The sequence below is a fragment of the Mizuhopecten yessoensis genome, unplaced genomic scaffold, assembly GCF_002113885.1.
Source record: "Mizuhopecten yessoensis strain PY_sf001 unplaced genomic scaffold, ASM211388v2 scaffold715919, whole genome shotgun sequence".
Taxonomy (NCBI): Eukaryota; Metazoa; Mollusca; class Bivalvia; order Pectinida; family Pectinidae; genus Mizuhopecten; species Mizuhopecten yessoensis.
The window spans coordinates 21867-47662 of NW_018479857.1; the positions used below are offsets into that span (position 1 = coordinate 21867).

A 25796-nucleotide genomic window follows, 5' to 3' on the forward strand; every position below is an offset into this window, starting at 1 on the left:
GATTGACCCGAAAAATAACAACACTTTGTCAGGACCATGAGGCGATCATTCCTACCAACTTTCAGTTCAATCGGCCCAGCAGAACTTGACTTTAAGTTTGAAATGTAAAATGTTAACGGACGACGGACGACGGACGACGACGGACGAAAACGGATAGCAATAGGTCACTTGAGCTAAAGCTCAGGTGACCTAAAAACAGATCATATGTAATTGGATCAAGTGTATGCGAGTCTTCACAATCTATGGTGTATAGTACCTAAATTTGTGATGCCATGGCCATCTTTGTTTGTCTTTTCCTAAAGACAGTATTGGTGTATTTTAATTCACACAAATTATTTCTAGATATCACATATGTACTGTTGATACTTTTGAATAAAGAGACAAAGACAAGTTCACTGTTTGTAGATCACATGTATTCATACTCACATACATCCACCGGCATACTTAATATAGGACATTTCACTGGAACGAAAACCAATGCTAATCCATAGCTGATCATCTAACAGTCAGCATTGGAGGACCTTCTGGATGTTACCAGCTATATAACCTACACAGCGTCCACAACAAAGTCTCTAGTACAACAGTGGCAGATCTAGAGCTTCAGCCCCAACAATCCCAGGTTATAGTTTTTCCATTTGGATATTTTTGAGAACACCGTCAGATTGGACTCTGGATCCACCACTACAAATTATCTGTACTGCTACAGTTCCTTTGAGGTTTAACACTGAACAGAGGATCACTTTCAATACCAATACTTCACGCTAAATAAAAACAAACAGTTCCTTTTATTTCGGCTCCAGGTTTTCTGTGAACAAATCTTAACCTTCAACTGCACGATAAGAGTTGTTGCTATTTCTGACAAAGCAAACTGGGTACCCCAACATTTTTTGCGTAAAAGTAGATGAAAATTAATCATGTTTGTAGAATTGCATTACAGAACTAACCATCTTTACAACGATATAAACCTAATAAGCAATCACTATAATTTACCATCTTGCTTATAATGGCAATTTTAAAGAATATTGGAAGGTTAATCATATAAAATTTCATAGTAAATAGTCAATTATTTTCAATATATTAGGAAAACCCACCAAGCCTTCTAGCAGCTATGCTTCTCTCGATAAATCATCAACTAATGGGTATATATGGACTGTAAGGTTGATGTCTTCAAAACGCTCTAGATCCATGTTCACATCACACGGGAACCTACATACATCGTACACTACATAGGACCCTACAGTTGACGGTTATCTACTCTGGTGACTGTAAACATGACATTCGTCAGTTTTATTTTTCAACATTTGAGGAGCATTTCTTTGAAGCAGATGAATACTAGTTAACCCTATACAATATCTGTCGATCTAAACAAATACGTGTTTGTGAGATAAATGTGATGCTTAACTATTGCATCCCTTCATTGAAAACACCAACAGTTTGACATTCTGTGACATCAATTCATTCCTTCATATTTAAATCCATTGTTTTCAGATTTTGAGCTTAATGAGTCACTGACACAAATTTTCAAAATGAATTTTTTTTAAAAATATCTTCCAAGTAGTTTTTGTTATTTTATCTACAGATGATCATCCCAAATTCTCTACAGGTCATTTAAATTACAAATATTACATTCATTTTTTTTTTGTTAACGGATTTAAGTTTTACGAGTTGTTAAGTTTAACAGGCACTGAACTGGGTCCTAATTGCCAGTAAACACCGACAAGATTTACAACAGCCCGAAACTTCTGACAGGATTTATCACAAGATTTCTAACACCCAACCAGACAACCCTAAACTCGCACTATTACTTTTTGTAAAAGCAGTTACAAGCTAAGTACTTAGCAATACAATGTACCTACTTTACAATGTACTCAACACCCCAGTATCACAACACTTCTTAACTGTTAGACTATCATTCTGTCGTAAGAACTTGGCAAAGTAAACAAGAACCTTGGTTTAACCCTTTCACCCCTATGTAACTTTAGTAGACTCTACCATGCATTGGTATGGAGGGGTCCATTATGGTCTACAGTGGTGCAACAGTTAAAGATGAAAGCTTGAGCAACTGTAGTACAATAGTTTAATGAATACGGGCCAAGTTTCTTAGTCTTAGCATTCGGTTGTCATTTCTTCATCATTTCATTTCGAATCTCAATAAACCTATTAACATTGCGATACAAGTTCCAACATCTTAGGTAAGACCACCTGACAGAGGTTAAAGTAAGGTATGGATACACACCATGTTAAAATAGAATACTAGAAGTTCCTTGTGGAGTCTTACTATAAGACAAAAGCATAATACATATGGCAATTTGAAAACCCTTCAAAAACCCAGATAAAATTTTGAATGAAAATAAACCTACAAACAGCCTTCATTTATCCAGGGGAGGAAAAAAAAAATGATAATTTTAACATACACACTTTGAAACAATTATTAATCAATACATAATATTCCCCATGCATACCGTATTCAGAAAAAAATCCTTTTTAAGGAACTACATCCCTTAGGCTGATCAGTTCAATGCCAAACAAAATCCTAATCACAGCTATCCATACCACAGAAATTCTGTATAAAGGAGAGGTTTTCAACTGAATTTTCTGCCTTTTGTTCCATTTTACAGAACTTTCCCAGCAATCCTTCAAGATGTCACTTTCTTTTCTTAATCAAATAAGGAAGGTAGCAGTACTTTTGATATCATCCAATTCCACCACAGTGCTGATGACTCTGTATATCCATTATTTGGTGTTGGATTCAGAAAGGTTTTCCTGGGCCTCCCCCAATACCCAACTCTCTAAAAACGTTTTTTTCCTCATTTCAAACCCCACCGACACTGACATGGCAATTTAGCCTAAAACCTGTGTATTGTGAAAGTGTATATCTCATGAAATATAAAAGACTGAAACAATTCAAATTTTAGTCAAAATAAGGCTATCCATTGGTAACATTAAAATCTCAACAGCATCATAGTAACATCAAAACACTTCAAGAGTAGGCTAGTTTATTTACTGGACCATGTGTTTTTTATTCACGTATTAGAAAAAATCTGGGTTTTTTTTAAAAGGAATTTATGAATTCCATTAAAGAACACAGAATATACCAACAAAATCAACTCAAAACCCGACGAATGACTCGACGGGACATATTCTATATTTAATGACCTTTCAATCACATGTAATAGATATAAATAATTCATCAACATACATTCAGACACTCAGATTTTTTGTTTCTGAATTAAAAAAAAAAAAAAATCAATATCTATATTTCATATTTTGGGACCCTTTCAACTTCACAAATTTCTTTCGTTTGCACATGTACCAATGGAGCGAATTTAATAGTTATGAATAAGTTCACTGAATAAGCATTCTTGTGTCCATGTGCCTAGACCATTGTAGATCTATGCTGTACAAAAGAGCCTCACTATTCCGTAGACCCAGTCCAGTACACTGGTTTCTATGGATATTGCCAGACTATCCCCGCCTGGTTTTACCACCCGCTACTTCTCATCATGTTGGCAGTCTATGACCATCAAACACCACTTTCATAATATTGCAAACATGCATAATATGTAAGATAACGTCAAGATCCAGAACCCACTCACTCACAATATGATTTTTGTGTTCAGTTCAACTTCCTCATAACTTTGTTTAAGTTCATGTTGAAATATCACATCTATATACCACACTGTATTACCGCAGTAGTCCAAAAATCGTTTCCACACTATAACATCCGTGCTGCCAAAATACAGACAGAATTATATAAATGGAAACGCATTCTTCCGGATAGACATTGCTGTGACCGCCATATCGGTGAATTCTTCGCCGTATACAGCCAACTGGAAAATTCCCCCAGTAGGATACGGACTGAATCTTTCTCCAGTCCAATGAAGTAAATAAGCAATGAATGCGTCCTCTTCATTACTCCTTATGCTACATATGTGTAAACTTTCCTGTGAACAGAAATCAAAATCAAATTCAGTCTAAATTGGAAGCAAGAGTGACAACCAGGACAAATGCCCTTTGTTCAAAACAGACAGGATTCCAGACACATGGAACTACAGTATTTTGCTTCGTGGTGTTTTCTTTATTTTGTGATATGAATGGTTTAGTGTAGGCCATGTTTTCTCCAGATACACAATTCTGCATTTCAGCATATATTATGATCCAAAATATTCCTTGCTTAAAATGAATAGAAAGTCTGTAAAACGCCTTGGTGTAAATGTTTTCTGCTTTTGTTCCTTTCTTTATTGATTTCAATTATAAAACATATATGTCTCAAAGTTATGCATATTTTACCTAATAAAAAAAATAAAAAAATTGGGGAAGATGCATATTTCCACAATAAATATTTTCAGTCTATATAACTACTGGTTAAAGCTTCATCAAGCCAAAGTTTTTGAGGAGCAATTTTTCATTTGTCCTAACAATCCTCGAATTTATAGTGGCTGGATTATCAAGGTTCAAAGTGTAAACAACGTTGATATTTAATCTTAACTGTCAGGTTTCTTTCTATTGAAATGGATTTTTAGAACACATGAATTAGTTTGCGATACCTGTCATCTGGTGTACGAGCTAGGTATTCCCGTTCTATTAGGCCTTCTATCCTCTTCTTGATTACCACAGGACTGGGCAGGAATCGCACTTTGAGTTGTTCAGTAACCTGTAGCAATGAACAAGTATAAAATAGACAAAATCTCTCTTCACTAAACTAACAGTGAGTTTTCCTGGACATTTTTCATGACTCTTTAACCAAATTTTGTATCATACAACAAAATCAAATATTTCCTTGCTAATTGATTAACTCATTCACCCCTGAAATTTCATAATGAACTATTCCAACCTGTGAATTGGAAGAGTTTAAATGTGTCTTCAGGGGTGAATGAGTTAATGCCTAACAGAAGTAACTAATTGAGAATATTCCCACCCCCACCTCATTATCATTAAATTTGTCGAGCCTTTGATTCTCTCAGGTTATTGCTTGGTTACTCACCTCTGCAACTAAAACATTGTGCTGCAGCTTCTTCCTTGCCTTCATAATTCTCACAATGGCTGCCTCAATCGTGACCAAGCAGTCAAGGAAAAACATTCCACCCAAACATCAAGTCCTACTTCAATGCAGATATTTCACAATTCTCTTTATATTCCCACAAACTCCGATACATGTACTAATAAATGTGTACAATCAATCGTGACCAAGCAGTCATGGATAAACATTTAACCCAAACATTAATGCAGATATTTCACAATTCTCTTTATATTCTCACAAACTCTGATACATGTACTAATAAATTTGTACATTACTTCACAGAAAATTTAAGAGGAGGTATCACCTCTGCACTAAAGTAAATGCCTAAACAGTGCTGACTTCTGCTAATTTCATTTAAGGAATTAAATGCCCTGTTTTTTAAGCCCTCCCCTCTTTGTCACTATTATTAAATATAAGTGTTATGTAAGGGAAAGATAAATCCGATTTATTATCCCTCACCACAACTAGTGTATAATGTTTTTAAACATTTAAGCTAGTTTATAGAGAACAAAAATGTATGTAAAATTCCATAAGGGTGTTTGAAAGCATAAATATGACACGGACCTAGAACTTATAAGCAAGTGTTTCATGTAAATTTTAATAAAAGGATATTCATGTTTTCGGTCTTCATCGACCTTTGTCCGGGTTTCTTTGCGTTCTGGTTCTGCCTCGCCCTTACTTGCTGTCACTGAAAAAAAGGGCCGCCAAAAATTGAAATACTGACCAAAGGAAAGCAAGAGGTTTGTTAGGCCTGTATCACTAACCTGTTGTTTTCATTATCTGAACTACACAAGAAGTTGAAAATAATTTTCTTCGGCAAGGTGAGCTACAAATAACAGTCTATAATAATCTGCATTATTCCGATGTTTGTTGACGTTCTGACTTAGAATTCGGAATTCACGACATATGGTCCCAATTCTATGTCTCAAAACACTCATGCCTAAAAGTTATGAAACAGAATGCTGTTTTACGTCAGATTCACTGCTATAGTTTAGTTTCATTTGATAACAAGATGTGACTCAATCACAGTCTTCATTGGTATGTCACAATAACAATCACATCAAAATGGTCAATATATTTTGTTATGTAGCTATTGTACAAGAGGGGGATAAAATATTAGTCAACTTTACCTGTTTGAATTTTGACCCTACACAGCTTGGATGTGAAGTGGTCGTTCACCATAAATACATGGTGAGGTTCTGAAAATTAAATTAAATTCCAATTTGAAAACTTTATATTAAAATTATAACGGAAATGATTTAGTTTACTGAACAAAAAGTTGTGTAAACAAAAATTGTGTAAACACTTAGTTTTTTCATTTCCTTATGGAAAATGTAATTTACATCTAAGGGATTTGTGATTTCTTGATTAAAACTTCTAGGAAATTATTCATTGTCAAGAACTATATTTACAACAACATATTTGAGTTATTTACAGTACATCTGCTGTAAAGTAAGTATGTGCAAAGCATAAACAGACCACTGTCCATCAGTAAGGGGGCTGATTTCATGTGTGAAGTATAAACAGACCACTGTCCATCAGTAAGGGGGCTGATCACATATGTGAAGTATAAACAGACCACTGTCCATCAGTAAGGGTGCTGATTACATGTGTGAAGTATAAACAGACCACTGTCCATCTGTAAGGGGGCTGATTACATGTGTGAAGTATAAACAGACAACTGTCCATCAGTAAGGGGGCTGATTACATATGTGAAGTATAAACAGACCACTATCCATCAGTAAGGGGGCTGATTACATGTGTGAAGCATAAACAGACCACTGTCCATCAGTAAGGGGGCTGATTACATGTTTGAAGTATGAACAGACCACTGTCCATCAGTAAGGGGGCTGATTACATGTGTGAAGTATAAACAGACCACTGTCCATCAGTAAGGTATTAGGGTATTGGTTTGGTTTAGTTTTGTTGAATTTTGTTCAACACCCTATTAACAGCTAGGATCATTTAAAGGCGTGTCTCCATGTGTGTAGTGTATGCGTGCTTGCATGTGTGTATGCAGGAGACAGGGTATGTTGGTGTGCTTGCCTCCTGGTGATAGTGACCACTGTCCAACATTAAGTTATTAGGGTATTACAGAGGGATCAAGTTTACTGCACCAAACCAGTACTGTGCATCAGTGCCTTACCTATGTCCTTTGTCTTTGGTTCCTTCTGTAGGACCCTCTGGCCTAACTTTCCTACAGCCAGAGACTGCATAGCTCTCATCAGATCCCGCTCTGGGATGTCTGTCTCACTTTTCACCTCCTATAAGTCACACAGGACACAGACCAAGATCAGTCATAGTATTTTTCAGTACTTCTAGATTGTGAAAAGCAATGAATTCTCAGTTCTCAATAAATTCTCATAATTCATTGAATCTTTTAAATAAATAAATGCATAATTTGCAAGTGCATACAAATATATTAAATTAAGCCTGCAATGCATCTACCAATTTATATTTCCATTTCATCTGACAATAAATAACAGTTTTCTAAACATAAATCTTCACACTGCATAGCATTTAAAAGTTCAAAAGAAAAACGTTCTTAGTTTTGATCTTTGAACAAATGCAAGGTTTCAAATTAAAACAATACCATTAACAGTTAGAGTCCTAATAAACTGAATATAAAATAGAAACAAATTTGTGTGGTTAACATTTGTAGATATTTCAAAACTGCTTGTATAGCACAAATAAAAACTCTGTGAAAAATAAAATGTTTTACAAAAGTGCCCTTAATTTGATCAATTATCTTACCTCATATGTACACTTGTCCCTGTTGTTGAAGAGCATGAGCACACACATCTGGTACGTAGACACCTGTATGATGTGTTTGCGGGGTCCTTTGGAGTTGGAGCTTGCCCCTGATGACTGTCCAGCATCATCCTTCTTGGGGCCATAAAACGTGGCATTGAGATCAGCAGATCCCAACTGGGGCTGTAGCGTCAGCTGGCGACCACTGTGTTTTGCAAGGTAAAATCTGGGGACAGTAACCCAGCAAATTGTTATTAAAATCTGGGGACAGTAACCCAGCAAATTGTTATTAAAATCTGGGGACAGTAACACAGCAAATTGTTATTAAAATCTGGGAACAGTATTATAACGCAGCAAATTGTTACAAAAAACTTATGTTAAATACACAATCACAGTTGGCCCATATTCATACACAGGACCAAGTAACAACAATAGCTAGAAACGAGAACAATCAAAGAAATAGATAATAATGATAATATACAACATCTGACACTTACCTCCGGAAGTCCTCAAAGGCCTTGCTTGGAGCTTTGGGTATGACACATCTGGTGGCCGACTGTGTAGGCCAAAAACCTGTCGTCAGAACCTTCACCACTAGGTCTACTCCATTCAAATTAACCTGGGGAAACAAACCGTGTGTGAATGTTATCTTCTTTATATTTACAATAAGTTGATGTGTATTAAGCAATTAACACCAATCTCACGCAGTGAAATGTCCAACTTTTAACTTTTCTTGTAATGGTATTACTATTTTATTGGCGGAACAAATCAAAATGCTCTTGCCCTACAGTTGTAAGAGAGTTCCTTAACTCGAGATTTTCCATAAAAAGGCATTTCTGAAAATAAGAAACAATCTCCAATAATGCTTTCCAATGGAAAAAAACCTCAACCCTAGGAATTATCCTGAAGATAGAGAAAGTTTGTGAAATTGGGGTCTAATCTTGCAACCTGTGTGTTTTTTCTGTCACCGATGCAAAATGCCCGAGATCCAGGCAGTGAGTAGTATGTCATTGAGGAGATATTGAGATGTAGATGTAACCAATGTGTGGCTGTACCTCTCCACGGGTAAGGAAACCTTTGAACTCCTCCATGATGGTGTTGGATACAGTCATGTCTTTGAACATTCCCTCCAGCTTGGATGTGAACTGGCATCCACACTCCGTCTGTAACAAAATCGGATTGCTGTTATCTCTATAGTAAAGGATTTACCTTCATTTTGAGTCAAAAAATTTGACGGCATATACGGTAGCCACACAACATATTCTGTGGTGTGCGTTATTTGAAACAGGTTTCAATCCGCCAAGCCTTTTTCACTGCGTACACACTAATTTACATGCAGTCAGAGAGTTTACTAAGCTGAAGAAGGGGGAGATGTTAATATCTTTAAAAACATTATACCTTAATCAATAACTTTTAATAAAATTCTACTTTCCCAACATCATCAGCATTTAGACAGATGCTTAGATCATTCAGATCATTATTGAAAATCTAGTAAAAATCAACACAGAAACCAAAAGATATCACACATTACATTCCTGTCCTATTTCCTTCTGCTGATCTTCAGATAGGTATAATTCAAGCAAGTTTCTTTAAAACTTATATGTAGATTCAATTTTTAACAAATTACTATTAAAAACACTGAATTGATACATTACATTTTGTAAGTACTGGTAGGCGTCTTAGTATAGATTTACAACCTTTTCACAGACTTATCAAGGAATGAAGAATGTTTTACCTTCAACTTGGAAATCATGTTTTTCTCCGAATCATCTGATCCACTCTTACTAAGTAGTAATCTCCTTGCTAAATGCTGCTTGTAGTATCTTTCAAATACATCTTTTTCTTGAAGGAACCGGAATAGAACCATGCTTTTGTCTAAAACCATCTCAATTTCTTGCTCTGTCATCTGCAAAAATAATTCCTAAGTCATTACAATTATATCTATCTTACATGTACAGCTACATCTAAACCTTCACAAAATCGTTTCACACTTGTCAGATCTTATTGTTCAAACAATGTTCAAAGGTCTAGTGAAACAACAATATAATGCCTCTTGTTTCATTTGCCGCTTATCGCCAACACATTTCAAGATACTTTATTATTTTTTTCTTAATATTTCTTTTATACATTTATCTTGTTACATCAGAATTTCTCTTTATAATGCCTACGTTACGATGACAAAAGATGCCATTACAACGAGGTTTACTGAACCGTATGATCTCAGACCTATGTACAACTCTACAGTTTCCATAACCACACCTACCCCTTTAACACCCTTCTTAAGTTTGTCGTCAATAAATAGTGACAGGTATTCGGGGGACTTGTGGTTGATATTTATGAAGAACTCGAAATCCTTGGAGATCATCTGCTTAAACTGTTTGTCGCTACTGTACGACTCATGTAGAAAGTGGTCGAATCTGTCCTTCAGATCAAGGAGACTCTGAAACAAAATCAAAACATTTCAATTAAATGCTAAAAATCCAATATTGTTAACTATGCAGCCGGTAATATCCCAGACAGGACCACACTGATGACAATTTCCTATCAAATACTTTATTTAAGTGGTATGTATCACTTTATTTTATCTAAGTGGGCTGTACACCGATTCTACTTTTGAGAAAACTGATTACAACAAACTCCACCTATTGATGACATGTTTTAGAGTACAAGCCTTTTTTGTACATAACTTCTTTGTTAAAATGGAGCTTGACACAAAGCCCAAACAAAATTAATGAAGTGGAAAATATTGGTCACAGTGAGCTGTACTTGATTTATGGTTGCAGTATGCCACAAGATGTTTCCAGGGTTGCCAACTCCCACGGCGTGAGACAAAAACTCACGCAAAAGCGTCCTTACTCACGCTGAAACAATCCTCACGCCACGTGAGGTATAAATCTCACGCATTCGAAAATATTCTCCCTCTATCCCACGCGAAGCCATAAATCGGCAATTTTTTGCTTGGGTCGTACAAAGGGGAATAACTCTTATTGCAACGTTGTGCTTTGGAAGTGAGCTGACGCGAGGTGTCGCTTTACATCCGGTTGAAACGAATGTAAATATATTGTAAGGTGAGTAAGTTGTTTTCACAATCGTCTGCTGGATAACCGAACTACTCGGTAGTAAAGTGGACATAAAACCTATCAATCAATCAATCAAGTTGTTTTCTCTCGTAAACTTAATATTGAACGTACCTATCACACAGAAAAAGAAAGTTTTACTAATAATATCGTCGTGTATTAGGAACGATTCTTGAATCACGAACAGACAGCCGCTGATGGCTGATGAAAAGTTCGAAGTTATTTTTTGCAGTAAAGTGGCGTATATGATTTAACACACATGAGACTTGTAGTAATAAACAATTTTAATCTGATGCGATGAAAAAATAACGTGATCGGATTGCAAACGTGGTATAAATGCTAAGGGTCTTACTGTTATTTGTTGCTTAGAATAGTAGCCAGAAGTACTTGTAAAATATTTTTCCACTGTCAAATTATCATATTTTCATGTTATGAACTTTTTCATGTTACTATGGTAAAGTCCTTACTTTTGATATGAACTGTTTTTTAAACAGGTCATGGAAATACAGAAAAAAGACTGGTACCTGTTCTAGGCAAGGGTGGAATCGTTACAAGAAAGGCCTTTGATTATATAATGTGTTGCATTTCTGATGTCAGTTTTTTTTGTGTAATAAATAAAAATCTTTTATATATCTGCAAAAAATATTTTGTTTTATTTTCCTACAAAGATCTTGAAGTGAAAATATCAACAATGCAGATGTTATAGTAGTCAGAGAAAGCCAGGATTTGTTTGATACATTTGTAANCTGGACTCCTAAGAGGTTGGCAACCCTGTGTTTCCATATATATAAAGTTTTGATGAATATTGGATTTCTAGTATAAAACCAATGTAGCTAAATACAAGGTCTAACCAGAGTCAGTTAAGTGGAAAATATTGGTGACAGTAATCTACATTTGATATTTTGTAATAGTACTCGTCAAGATGAATGCATAAATGAATTTTCAAAATATCGGACTTTTATTTGAGAAATAGCTAAACATCAAAGCCTATCCTAAGTCAGTGAAGCAGAAAATATAGGTCACAAGGATCTACATTAATATATAGCAGAAAATATAGGTCACAAGGATCTACATTAATATATAGCAGTAAATATAGGTCACAAGGACCTACATTACTATATAGCAGTAAATATAGGTCACAAGGATCTACATTAATATATAGCAGGAAATATAGGTCACAAGGATCTAGATTAATATACTCCTCAGGGTTCATCCATACAGTTTTGAGACACGTTGTAAAGGTTTACCTGTATATAAGTGATGGCGTTTTTGCCGTCCTCTCCCTCCTCGGAGACAATGGCCTTGCCTTGTTCGCGCAGATATACACTGATACAGTCACACATCGTCTTGAGGCCCTCCGGCACACGGATGAACAGCTTGTACATGCATGCCAAGTCTACAACAACATAACACAAGAGTATAGAAACAAATGAAGCAGAAACCTGGCACCTCAAGCAAAAAGAAAGTGATTTTTAACAGATTTGGACAAAATTCTTTAAAGCCAGTAAAGATGAGTAAGTTCAACTCTGCTTAAGAAAAACTATAGCATTGACTCCAAAACAAAATATGGCCGCTTGATCTTACATGATCAATATAGACATCACAATCCTGATATGATCAGAAAGATTTAAGCATATTTATGGAAATAAGTACTCGCCTAAACTGATCTTCTACTTGCTATGACAACAGAGCGCATTGATTTTCTTTTAAAGCTTGCTTTTTATACAAGATATTTCATAAGTCATTTGTATTGAATTAATACTTTCCATCACTATCAAATTTAAGAAAAATCTAAAATCTATTATTTTTGCAACCAAGACAAACATTGACCCATATGAAAGACCTACCAGAATTAACAGACATTACTGGTGGCACTGAATTTTTATATGAGTTGAGCCATACACATTTTTTTTAGGACTGCATTATCAACAGTATCCTTACCGTCTGTTTTGTTATTCTTTAGCATGTTAACTACTCCGGAATTCTCCATCTGGAAATATTCAATATTCATTATCAATATAACTGTCAAGTCTAGTACAACAAAAATATTCTTAAATACATTTCTGAAGTTAAAGGCTATTCGTTTAAGAACCAATAATTATTATTACTAGGCAAGAATACTTTCTTGCCTAGTAATCACCAAACATCTTTGTTCAAATATGTCTATTAAAAAACATATTCAAAAATATTAATGTATTAAAGGCTACCATCATTCTCAAATTTAATGGATGCTTGATTTTAAAGACCATCCATGAAACTTCATTAGCCAGTCATTTGCCCATTTTGTTACTTCATCCATACCTGATTGTCAGTTAGTTTGTCCTCTATAGAAGTTATACTGTTTTTTAGATAATGTTGTCTTCTACAACGAGCCAAGGTGTATTCGACTCATTTCATGTGTTCAGGATGGTCATTGGTATAAATTAAGAAGAGAATAAGTTGGAGCAGTTCTCTATGTCACGGAGACTGTGCCAGACTTTTCAATGTTGAGATAGTTTGGGTTGCATGTTATTATCAAAAGTAAATGACCAATGGTCAGTCTTTCTGTTGTAATACCACAAAAATAAAGTTATATAAGTTATTTTTGAATTTATTTTTTGTTAATAGAAGAGGACAGATGTCGAATAAGAGAACTAAGTTGAGTTCCACACAAATGCAAGGATCAAAAGTCCTAAGAGGATGTTGTTTCATTTCATACTCAAAACTCAACTTCAAATTAACTGTCTATCGTGTAATTGTTTCGTACAAACCTCAACTATTGTCTTCATGTGTTTACTGATCAGCTCTTCTTCTAAAACCTGTCAAAAACAAATTGTTGAATGTGTATACAATTGTTTGTATGTTGTATTTGATAAACATGTAAGATATTTTTCCAATATGCATACAGTATTCACTAATTTCTGACAATATTTGCTAAAATAAAAATATTTTATCCTTTTTTAAAATTGACCTGATAAAGCTAACTGTCTGGGTTACACCTCTCTGGCCACCAATTACTTCTTGATGTGCCTGTTTATAGATATATGAAAGTTTAAACAACAGTTTTTGATGTGCCTGTTTATAGATATATGAAAGTTTAAACAACACTTTTTGATGTGCCTGTTTATAGATATAAGAAAGTTTAAACAACACTTTTTGATGTGCCTGTTTAAAGATATAGGAAAGTTTAAACAACACTTTCATCAGGTTTTGTCAATACTGCCATCCCGATAATCACAATTACAATTACATTACAGATCGATAGACATAAACAACAATCTGGAAAAGTTCATGAATCCGTCTTAAAATAGATGGTTTTACAACAGAAAATATTATTGAGGATTTTTTATTTTCCCAATCAATACATTCCAATATGAGTAGTTGTTACCTTCACAATAGGTTCCTCTGTGGTTTTGTCCAGGTAATGTGTTGCTCTCTCGGCCTCTTCATTGATTCGTGCTTCTACTTTCTTGATGTACACAGAGGCACTGTTTTCAGCAAGAAATTTCTGACTTTCAGACTGAAAAATCAAAAACAAAATAATGTTTTATTCAGGAATTATCAGACTTTGCCTGGATGTGATTTGATATAAAAAGGAACCAGCCCGAACACAAATTTTGGAAAAAGAGACCAGCCCATATTTTCAGAGCAATAGCGAATACAGAAAATGTTCAGTAACTGACATAATCTTCTTTGTATGTAAACTATGACCAACACAGATTTTCTACGTATTTATACATTCAGTCAGGGTTTTATGTCCCTATTTTAGGTATTTTCAGTTCTAAAAAAATAATTCTAAATGCTTTAATCTGTCTGATTAATCAGAAAAAGATATTCTTCCCCAACTAGATTAACTTGAAGCATGGTTTTCACAGATACCCCCACTTCCTGGATATCTAGTGTCTGAAGCTCATTTATGAAGCAGACTAATACATTTTGTGGAAACTTGTATTACACTGATTTTAGGAGTTATGGTGGAGGTCAAAGGTCAAATTAAATGACTTTATTTTAGGATGCGACAAATCACCTTCCCATTATGTACCCATGTACAAAGTTTGATTCCCATTCCTTAAGAATGCTCAGGAAACTATTATTTCAGCACTTAAGGTCACAGTGACCTGGATGTTGGATGTGACACATGGCTTTCATATGATGTATCTTGTCCTATATGAAAAGTGTATGCCAATTCAATAAACAGTGGCGAAGATATGCTCAGGAAACAACAAGCAGCACAGACAGATGTATGGACGAAGCAAATACTATATATACCCCCTTTCGTTGAAGAAGGGGTATAAATGATTTATTTAGTTTTTTATTTTATTTCAATTATTTCAAAAACTGGAACTTGCTTTTGATAACATGTTTGAATTGAGGACGAAAAATCAGGACAATTTGGAAAGTATGTCGTACCCTGTAAAATTCAGCAGATTGTTCCAGGAAAGGTCGTTCAAAATCTTCCTCGTAGACTGTTCGCGAGTCTATACCAAGGACCATCAACATCTGACATGCATTCTTCACAGCACCCCTGCAATGATAACATCTTGTTATTATCACGATGCATTTGCTAATTTAACGTACAGCTGGACCTTATTAATCTGAGTATCAATGTCAAAACCTCTTTTGATATTAAGATAAACACTGTATAATTGAACTTAAACCTCGGGCAGGTCTCTAATCTCTAGATTATTTAAAAACTTCTTTTTTGCAGCTAGTAGGAACAAATTACTATGAGCAACTCAAATGCATTCATATATACATATTTATTTGAATATGTACAGTTTTAACCATACAATTTAAATCATATGCTTTTCTTAAACATACACTTGATTCAAGTCTTTGAGTTAACCTATGTTCAGTGTTCTCTCCAGGGTCTAGTGAATATAGTCTTATAATGCTCTTCTCAAAGTCTCTTATATATTCACAGCAAAACAAACCCTCCAAATCTGCCTTATTAAAATATACCTGTCTACCACTTCTCCCCTTCTCTCCTTGGCCACCATTTCTAGAAGCGTCATTTTTAAGTGATCTCGTATAGTTGGGTGACGTACTACATGGTCTCTGTAGATCATCAACCCCAGGTTGTACACATTGTCTACGTTGTTCTGCTGGACATAAACCCGGTCCTGAAAGAAACCAAAAGTAATTCATATTACACATCAGAGATCCATACAGGCAACATATGTCTACTTCTTTTTACAGGCAATTTTCGCCTTTGGAGCAACGTTTCTGTCTTCTAAAAATGTTGTTTACTATACAGATCTATATTTAACCTTATTTTCTATGATAATTGTCAATGATATAGCAGTGTTTTTGTTACCCAAATTTTACAACAGCCTGTTTCTTTATGAATTAGGAAAATATAGCATTATTTTTTATGGAAATTCGGAACATATTTTTATTTTTTTGTTTGTCATTTTGGGAAAATACGGCACTTTTTAGCTAGGGGAAACTGTAAAATTGAGCAAAAAAATCATTGTATAGATACTACAAGACTTACAAAAAAGTTCTGTTAAACCCGACTTTTTACATATTATTTTAAACCAATATATAATTATCAGTACTGTGTGTTGCTGGCAGTAACGATATGTTAACAGGAGAAGAGGTTTTCTACACTTCCAATTTCTATTTTAATACATGATAGAGGGGTGAAAATTTCACAACACGAAGAAATCCCTCGCTTACCATGTACATGAGTATGTCCCTGATCATCACCATGGAGGTCTGGTGGTCATTCCATGCACTATTCAGGATCTGGAGGAAATTGTTGTTTAAAGCTGACAGTATATCTTCTCGTACCTACAAAACCAACATTCAAAACCTGTAAAAACTGTTAGGTATGAATCAAAATTTCAAAATAATACAGCACATTGTTGGACTTATATGAGAGTAACAGATCTAAATGCAGAGTATACTAGCTGGTGTCAGTAAAACAGTTGTAAAATCAGGGTCTGTTTCCGGTTCCGGTATGGCGATGAGCGGTCGATTCAAACGTTGCTACTGATTTTACATATTCTCAGAATGTGGGACGGAATTCCAAACATCTAACGAAGGAGTGTGTGTATCTGAGCTGATGTACCTTCTTCTCAAAATTGTGTAACATATTAATGTATGATATGTGCAGTATCTGACTGACTGAGATGTGTTTGCATGTATGTCGGCCATATTGATCGATCCTGTCAATCAGCTGTGCAAGCATCAACAGAACTTTAGCGCTGTCTACCTTATCATAGTAAGTGTGCTGATACCTATATCATAATCATTGGAGATTGCTAGTCCTTAATAACTAATAATGGGTAAGAAAAATAACCGTAATACTCAATCACAGTCAACCAGTGACGAGTCCAACCCTACGAAACGTCATTGTAGAGACGAAGATGATCTAGTTCTCAATGATCTTGATATTCTACTTAAGAGCATATCTGATGATGAAACAACAACAAGACGTGCTGTTGACATGATACTTGGTCATGATGTATTCAAGACTGCTATAACAGAATCATTATTTCCCATGATTGAAGCTATGCAAAATCAGATCTCCCTTCTTACTGACCGTATTGATGACATGGAGCAATACTCTAGAAGGACTTGCCTCAAATTCTCTGGCATCCCAGAGCAGCAAGGAGAAGACACTGACAAGTTAATTCTCAACGTTATTAACAAGCATGTTCTTCAACCTGTTGGTCAAACGGTTGAACTTCACCAGATTGGCAGGACCCATAGAGTTAACCGTCGTGTGTTATATCCCACCCAAAACCAGCTTCCAATGCCCAGAGATATCATAGTGCGTTTTGTCAGCTACAGGGACAGAGCTGTTGTGTTCAGAAATAAAAAAAATCTGAAATTATATAACTCTTCTCAGAAAAACAACAGGTGTAGAGTCTTCATTAATGAAGCTCTGACAAAACAAAGAGCAGCATTGTTCAAGAAAACAAGGGACCTTGTAAAAGATCACAAAATACTCAGCTGCTGGACCTATGATGGCAGGATAATGGTCAAAACTTTGCAGGAGAACATTGTTCAGGTGGCTCACGACAATGAACTTGAGAAATTCTTGAAGCTCAAAGTAAATGTAACTGGTACTATGCTGCCATCAGTATACACTGGTACTCGCTCTGGTGACCGGGTTCATAGACTCAATGCTAGTGCTGCTAGCTTTGCACCATTGAGTCCCTCTATGACTTCAACACCAGTACAGACCAAGTGACAGTCTTGTTGATCGTATATGTGCATAAATTATTGTGCATTCCAATTCTATAATTGATTTATAATCATGATTCACTATATCACTGCTCGTGTACCAGTACAACTGTGAATTTATATCATGGTGACTCATGTATTTGTATATACCATGTCTAGTTTGAACTGCTTAATCTGTTAATTTGATCATCTGATATAATCTTCCAACATATAGCTACCTGTACATGTACTTTCACATATTTATCCCCTGCTTGATCCTGAATTATAACAACAATTATTCTATATTTTCATAGGAACATGTAAGCAATGGAGCCATTTATTGTTGCAGTAAGTATACCGAGTTGTTGTTGATGATGCTTGTTGCCTACAAAAGAACTTACATTTTCATTGCTTTAAACTCTATGTGAAATTTTATTTATTGAAAATATTCCTGTAATGCTTATTCTATTATGAATTAATTCACTTATATTTACCTATAGCTACAATAGATTTGATCTATTTATACTATACAAATATATTATGAGTGCCCAATATCTCATTTTGCTTGGCTAGTTTTGCTTGATTATTTACGTTATGCATGAATTCTTACATTTTACATGTTCATGTGCTTATTTTGTTTTGTTTTTCAAATTTGCCTTGTTGAATCTTGTTGCTCATTTTCTTTCCCTATATTTATTCAACTTAAACACATTATCTATCTATAATTACAATAGCTCAGCTACTGCTGTAAATCCCTTACCAAAATAAGTAAGCTCGATAACTTGCCATTAACTATGGTTTGAAACCTAATCCATGTAATATATTATATAATATTTGTAACATTAGTAATCAATCTTTTATTTTGCATACTTAATTTAAGTAATCGTGTCTGGTATCATTACATGTAATTGCCTTTGAATAATCTTTATGCTTGACTAATAACTAGCAAGCAAGCCACTTAACTATTTTGCTTTATGTATATACATGCATGTATGGTAAACTATATATATACATATTATTAGCAACCAATATTTCAATTTGCTTGTGCTTCTCTAATTGCTTAACTTTTTGTGTCTTGCTTGTGTTCATTTTTTATTTTTATTTATTATATACTTAATTATTGATTCGTTTTCATGTTTATGTGCTATTTGTTATGATTGTTGTGTCTGCTCTTGATAAATCTTCTTGTTTTTTTTCTCGGGTTTTCATAAGGTATCTAACTCCATGTTATATTTGTCATTGGATACTTATATTTAAAAATAAATCTTTTCGTCTTAATTGTGATAATAGAACCTACCGTATACTTATAATATTTGCTTTATTTCTTGAAATTCAGCCAACTTTTGCTCACTAATAGCATTATTTGTATATGTATAGATTACCTCTCTGAATAGGTTATCTCCCTTACACCACTGATAATCTGTAACTATTCATTATTTTTCTTCTTATACATGTAACTTTAGGTTACTAGTATATGAATAAATCTTAAAATATAACATGATTGTCTCAAATGATTGATTTCATGTTCTGTCTGTATATAAATATTTGTATATATGTATTTAAAATAATTAATTTGTTTATCTGCTTCAATTGATTTTTTTACACTTGTAGTTGAACATGTTACACTGAATTCAAGAAACTACTGTTGTTAATTGTTTTGATAATACTCAAGTTCAGTATACCACTCCCTATGAAATTATATTTAAAATATCAAATTGATGCTTTCCACATTCTGAGAATATTATTTTTCATTAGTCCCTACTGTTATTTCTTTCCTCAAGTCTCTGCTTATTTATTTATTGTTATTTTTTTTTTTTTTTTTTTTTTTTTTTTCATTTTTTGGCGTGTTAGTAGTTTGTAAGTATGTTTGTGTGTGATTGTAAGCTATACTATAGTTCTTCCTCTATTACTGCCTGTAATACCAATATGATATCACTACATGTATACTCAAGATATTTTATACATTCTGTTTGTTATAAAACTTCTACTTCTGATGTCTGGAAATATTCACTCTAATCCAGGTCGCTCATCAATCAGTATTAATCAAAGAAACTACTATAATGATTTATCAATAATGCACTTAAATGTTAGGTCTCTTCGGAACAAGGTTGATCTTATAGATACTGAATTCACTGACTATGACATCCTATGTCTTACTGAAACTCACCTGAATAATGAAATAACTGAATCTGATTTGCAAATTAACTCACATCCCAACTCATATCGTAGAGACAGACAATCACAACACGGTGGTGGTATTATGATATATACTAAAAACAACCTCTTAATAAATCACAGAACTGATCTTGAAACTGAAGACATAGAACTTGTCATCCTAGAAATTAACACTTCTAACAAAAAAATACTTCTCTGCTGTCTTTATAGACCTCCTAATACAAAAGTAGATTACTGGAATAAACTTGATAACATTTTAGATAATCTTTCTAATACTAATCTTAATATCATTATCACTGGTGACATAAATATTGACTTTATCACAATGAAACCTAATTCACATCTTGCAAGATTAATTACTAAATATCACTTAAAAAACTTAATACAATCACCAACACGCATTACAAACACTACTGCTACCTTAATTGATGTATTTATTACTAATAATGTAAACATTTTTACCTCAACAAATGTACTTTCCCCTCTCTGTAGTGATCACTGCCCCATCCTTGCTAACATTTGTTTTAAGACACTAAAAAATAAACCATTCAAGAAACCTATATATAAGTTCAATGAAGCTAATTGGGATGCTATTAATAATGAACTACTTAGTAATGATTGGGATTCCATAGTTAATAACACTACTAGCATTAATGAACTATATTCTACTATTATAAACAAAATAAACTCTGCTACTAACTCTCATATACCTCACAAAACAATTACTGTCCATCCTGATGATAAACCTTGGATGACTGGTGAAATTCGGCATAAATTAAGATATAAGAATAGATTACATAAAAGAGCTAAAAATAAAAATAGGGAACAAGATTGGGCAAAATTTAGAACTTGTCGCAATGACACTATACAAATTATTCGGCAATCCAAAGAAAATTACTTTAAGAAACTTCAAAATTGTCTTGCCGACAAAACAGTGCATCCAAGAAAATGGTGGCAGATAGCAAAATCTATAGGAAAAATGAATAACACTAGCACTAATTCTTATCCTCTAAAATCTAACAATAAAATATTAATCCATCCACAAGATAAAGCTGAGGCACTAAATAACTTCTTTACCACCATTGCCTCTGATATTACTGACACTAACCTACCTGATTTACCTCCCTTATGTCCATTTGAACTTTCTGACATTAACATTACTGAACAAGATATAACTGACCAATTTGACATTTTTAATAAAAACAAACCAGCTGGTCCTGATGGTATTTTACCTATGATTGTAAAGAACATTTCTGCTTCTTTAGTATACCCACTCAAACTATTATTTAATAGAACTTTATCTATTGGAGTAATACCTGATGTACTAAAAACGGCTAATGTTACTGCTCTCTATAAAGGTAAAGGAGATATCAGTGATCTCAATAATTATAGACCTATTGCTATTACATCTATTTTTATCAAAATGTTAGAAAAAAATATTTTTAAATATACGTTTAATTATATTTCAAGTCACAATATGTTAAGTGTACATCAGTCAGGATTTCAACCCAAAGACTCCACTACTAATCAACTAGCTGATATCTATAATACTATAAGTGGCAATTTAGACCAAGGTAAAGATTTGCGTTTTGTTTTCTGTGACATAAGTAAAGCATTTGATCGAGTATGGCATTTGGGCCTATTATATAAACTAAAAACATATGGTATTAAAGGTAAATTATATAATTGGTTTAAAGCTTACTTATCTGACAGAAAACAAAGGGTTATCTTTGAAGGTTATAAATCTAGTACCAAACCTATGTCTGCAGGGGTTCCTCAAGGATCTGTCCTTGGTCCCTTCCTCTTTCTTCTTTTTATTAATGATATTACTAATAATGTAACTTCTCATATAAAACTCTTTGCAGATGATACCTCTCTCTATGTAATAGTAAATAATAACAATGACCTTACAACACCTACTAACATGCTTAATGATGATCTTGACTCAATCTCTGAATGGTCAAAGCGATGGCAGATCCTATTCAATCCGAATAAGACTGTAGCTATTAACTTCTCTCGTAGACACATTAACAATCATCCTCAACTGCTATTTAACAATACTCCAATTGCACAACATGAACACCATACTCACTTAGGACTAACATTTAACAGTAAAGGGACATGGTCAGATCACATTTCAAATATTTATAAGAAAGCGAACTCTAGACTAAGTATTCTTAGAATTTTAAAAACTACAGTTGATAGGAATACATTAAAAACATTATATGTCTCTTATATAAGACCTGTGCTAGAATATTCTGATATAGTATGGGATAATTGTACCAAATCGGAATCAGATCTTTTAGAATCAGTTCAACTAGAAGCTATGCGTTTAATTACTGGCCTCAGACGAGGTACATCTCATCATATTCTGTATACTGAAACACAACTTGAAACATTACACACACGAAGACAAAATCATAAACTAACATTAATGTATAAGATTCTTAATAATTACACTCCAACTTATCTCGATAATATCATTCAACCATTTCTAAATGTAAATAATAACTATACCTTCAGAAATAACAGATTCTTTAATATACCACAGACAAGAACTACTACTTATATGAATAGCTTCTTCCCTTCTACAATGGTAAAATGGAATGCACTTGATAGCACTGTACGAGACTCCATCTCAATTTCATCTTTTAAAAAGAAACTTAAAAAAACCTTTGATACATCCGTCTCAGAAACTTTTATTAACTGTGTTCCGAGGAAACTTAACATAATTTTATGTCAGCTAAGAAATTTTAAAAGTGATCTTAACTGTGATAAGTTACAAGACCATCTGATTGATGATGCTTCCTGTGTATGTGGTGTACAGAGGGAAGATCTAATACATTTTTTCTTTCAATGTCCTCTGTATTCTAATATTAGGCATCATATTACCACTATTTATAATCTAGTAGGATATTTAAATCTGCACTGTTTAGTATATGGTATTAGTAATGCATCCAACCAATTAAATAAAACTATTCTTATACATGTTGACTCTTATATTAAATCATCAAAACGTTTCGTTACTTATACGTGCTAGATAAATTTCCAAATGAATATTCATGTATTGTTATAATTATTGTTATTCAGGCAAGTTTTATCCCTTAAATAACGAGTATTAGACATAAGCTGGTGTGGGTGTGGGTGTGCATGAGTGTGAGAGGAAACGAATCACAACATTTTATATATTTAAGCATTGTACATATCTACCGGAATTAGAAGAAGACTGATATAGGCAAAGCCTGTTGTCTTATTCTTTTGTCAATACTGTTCAAATATCTCCTTTAATGTTAACTTATATGTTTGTATTATATATGTATTGTCAATAAAATACTTTGAAATTGAAAAATTGTAAAATCATTGGTATTATTAGGTATTCTGAACCTATAATATTAACCATTCATCAAGTTCATTGGAATCTAGTACAAGAATTCAGAGTCTGGAACTGAACCAAAGAACTGATTAATTTTAGGGGGTCAAGAAATAGTGATTTTACAGTCAGACGACAGACACTCATATAAACAGATATACTACATTGATGGACCATACAACTATTTCATATCACCAATTGAAAATGATTAATAGAAGCGTAAAACAAAATGAATTGTCTGTATGTTACTCCGATAGCTAATGAACAAAAATAAAGTTGATTAACTGAAGGATAAAAGTCCTTCTTATTTAGACTATTCCCATGTAATTCCACATTCAAAATGTTAGCCATATTTCACAACCCAACTTCAAGTTAGATTTATACCTTTGTAACCAAGTGATCGTGCACAACTTCCTTCAGTCCTGTATATAGTTTTTCACCGTGCTTGTGTAACACCATTGTGTAGGCGTTTCGATAAAGTTCTTCAAAACTTAGTCCACTGTTGTTTTTCTTCTGAATTTCTTGAATGGCATTTTTCAGTAGAGCCCATATGTTGTTGACATATTTCTCATCCATTGTCATCTGCACAACAATAATACAAAATTAACTGTGACAGTACTAAAAGCATAACCAATTTTTAATGATATGACATCAGTTTATATTAAGTGTCATTTACAACATGCGCATTGAAATAACTGACAAGAAATGCATATAAAGCAATTATCGACTGCATCCATGTGACAAGAAAATATAGGAAATGTTTACAAATCAACTGAGCGGAAAGGATTTTCGACTTTTCTGTGCGACGATTCGGGATTGAGACATAGACATATAAATCTATACTTCGACTGGAGATGAAACATTTATTTCAGTACTTACTGGAAATGCTCTGATCCGCATTTTTGTGTCCTTTCGGGGCTGAGTTCGCATTCCACTCATTTTGGATGGTGGATAGGTAAATGGAGGTTCAAAGCAAATGAAACGACAAATATTATATTCAGTATAACTTAAATTTGTCCTCCAAAATACAAGTCAAAGTGAATGTTTATAAACAAGTCAATTCATACTGAATTCTCTTAAATGCATTTTTCTCCATCTTGGTCCAAATTACACGGAAATGGAAGGAATTTATATCTTGACCGTGTAGATTTGTCTCTTTTCAGTGTCAAGATTGACCGAATTACACTAATGTCACAGTGCGTTCGCGCCCAGAAATAGTACTGAAGAAAAATCATTGAAACTAACACAAGACCGAATATCTTCTGTATGATTATTTAATGATGCAATATACTGATGTTGTTGTGTAGTTAAAGGTAGTTCATATGCGTATGCACATCCATAGTTATGAATGATATAACGAAAAAATAAAGCGGATTGATATAAGGGTTCAATAAGGTCAGCTTTACAAAGATCCATGTATCCCATAATATATCTGTTGTGGCGTCACTTCCGTTCATGCTGTCATGCTAAATATAGATATAATAACTTCTATTTTTAGATTGTTATATTATAGCCTATATAATGTTTATGGCCTGGTTGTTCTCTCACTAGAGTCACATTCGCCTCGCATGATACCATCTCTAAAATGATTAATTCAGTCAAATTCTTACAGATTTGTCAAATAGAGATCTCAATTACCTATAGCTACAAACTTATAATAAATACACTTGTAAAACATAATAAAAGTAAAATTAGAGTGTCTACATATATATACCTATACAGTATGGATCATATATGGGCAAAGAAGTAATAACGACAGTGCTGACAAAGAAATTTGTAAAAAATTCACGGCGATCTGTCCCTTTATCAAGCCAGGAAAAGAGAATTAATACAATACAATACCATACAATAAAATTTATTTAACGTCGGATATTTAAGAACATTTAACATTAGCTATTAAAAGCTATTATTCCGACAAACATAAATAAAAAGCATCGATTCAAGAAATTACATATATAAAACATTATGAAACATTAACAGAAAGTGTTAAAACATTAAGTCTCCATGCAAAGTTATAAGCTAAATATATATACATGCATACATATAGCAGGATAGTAATTTTTACCATAAAATACATATTAGCATAAAACATTGAAGCAACGCACATACACATAAAAACAGACAATATGAAAGACAATTTTCCACTGTCAGCACTATAACTAAAACACAACATGTAAAACAAATGGAACATAGTAATAAAATAAAACGAATGAATAAAATAATAATAAGAGCAAACATTTGCACAAAT

The 25796-nt window shown here is 33.7% G+C and overlaps 1 protein-coding gene across 1 annotated transcript; it reads right to left on the minus strand.

Moving 5' to 3' along the window:
* Positions 1-391: 391 nt before the first annotated feature.
* LOC110441383 (cullin-3-A-like) lies at positions 392-24739 on the minus strand. Its single transcript, XM_021484501.1, has 20 exons — positions 24428-24739; positions 23933-24130; positions 16510-16623; positions 15790-15950; positions 15238-15352; positions 14216-14347; positions 13599-13646; positions 12790-12838; positions 12096-12244; positions 10035-10211; positions 9507-9677; positions 8827-8934; positions 8269-8390; positions 7775-7997; positions 7167-7284; positions 6151-6219; positions 5633-5708; positions 4985-5054; positions 4548-4654; positions 392-3944 (listed from the first exon to the last, which is right to left on the minus strand). The coding sequence occupies exons 1-20, from the start codon at positions 24485-24487 to the stop codon at positions 3920-3922; spliced, it is 2292 nt and encodes a 763-aa protein (XP_021340176.1). The 5' UTR covers positions 24488-24739; the 3' UTR covers positions 392-3919.
* Positions 24740-25796: the final 1057 nt, after the last annotated feature.

Bases quoted from the DNA above. Each gene is read 5' to 3' on its own strand.
- LOC110441383 (XM_021484501.1), bottom strand. From the start codon at position 24,487: ATGAGTGGAATGCGAACTCAGCCCCGAAAGGACACAAAAATGCGGATC. The intron at 16,624-23,932 runs GTATAAATCTAA...TTGGTTTTGTAG, and splicing joins ACGATCACTTGGTTACAAAG to GTACGAGAAGATATACTGTC. The intron at 12,245-12,789 runs GTAAGGATACTG...ATGTTGTTGTAG, and splicing joins AAAGAATAACAAAACAGACG to ACTTGGCATGCATGTACAAG.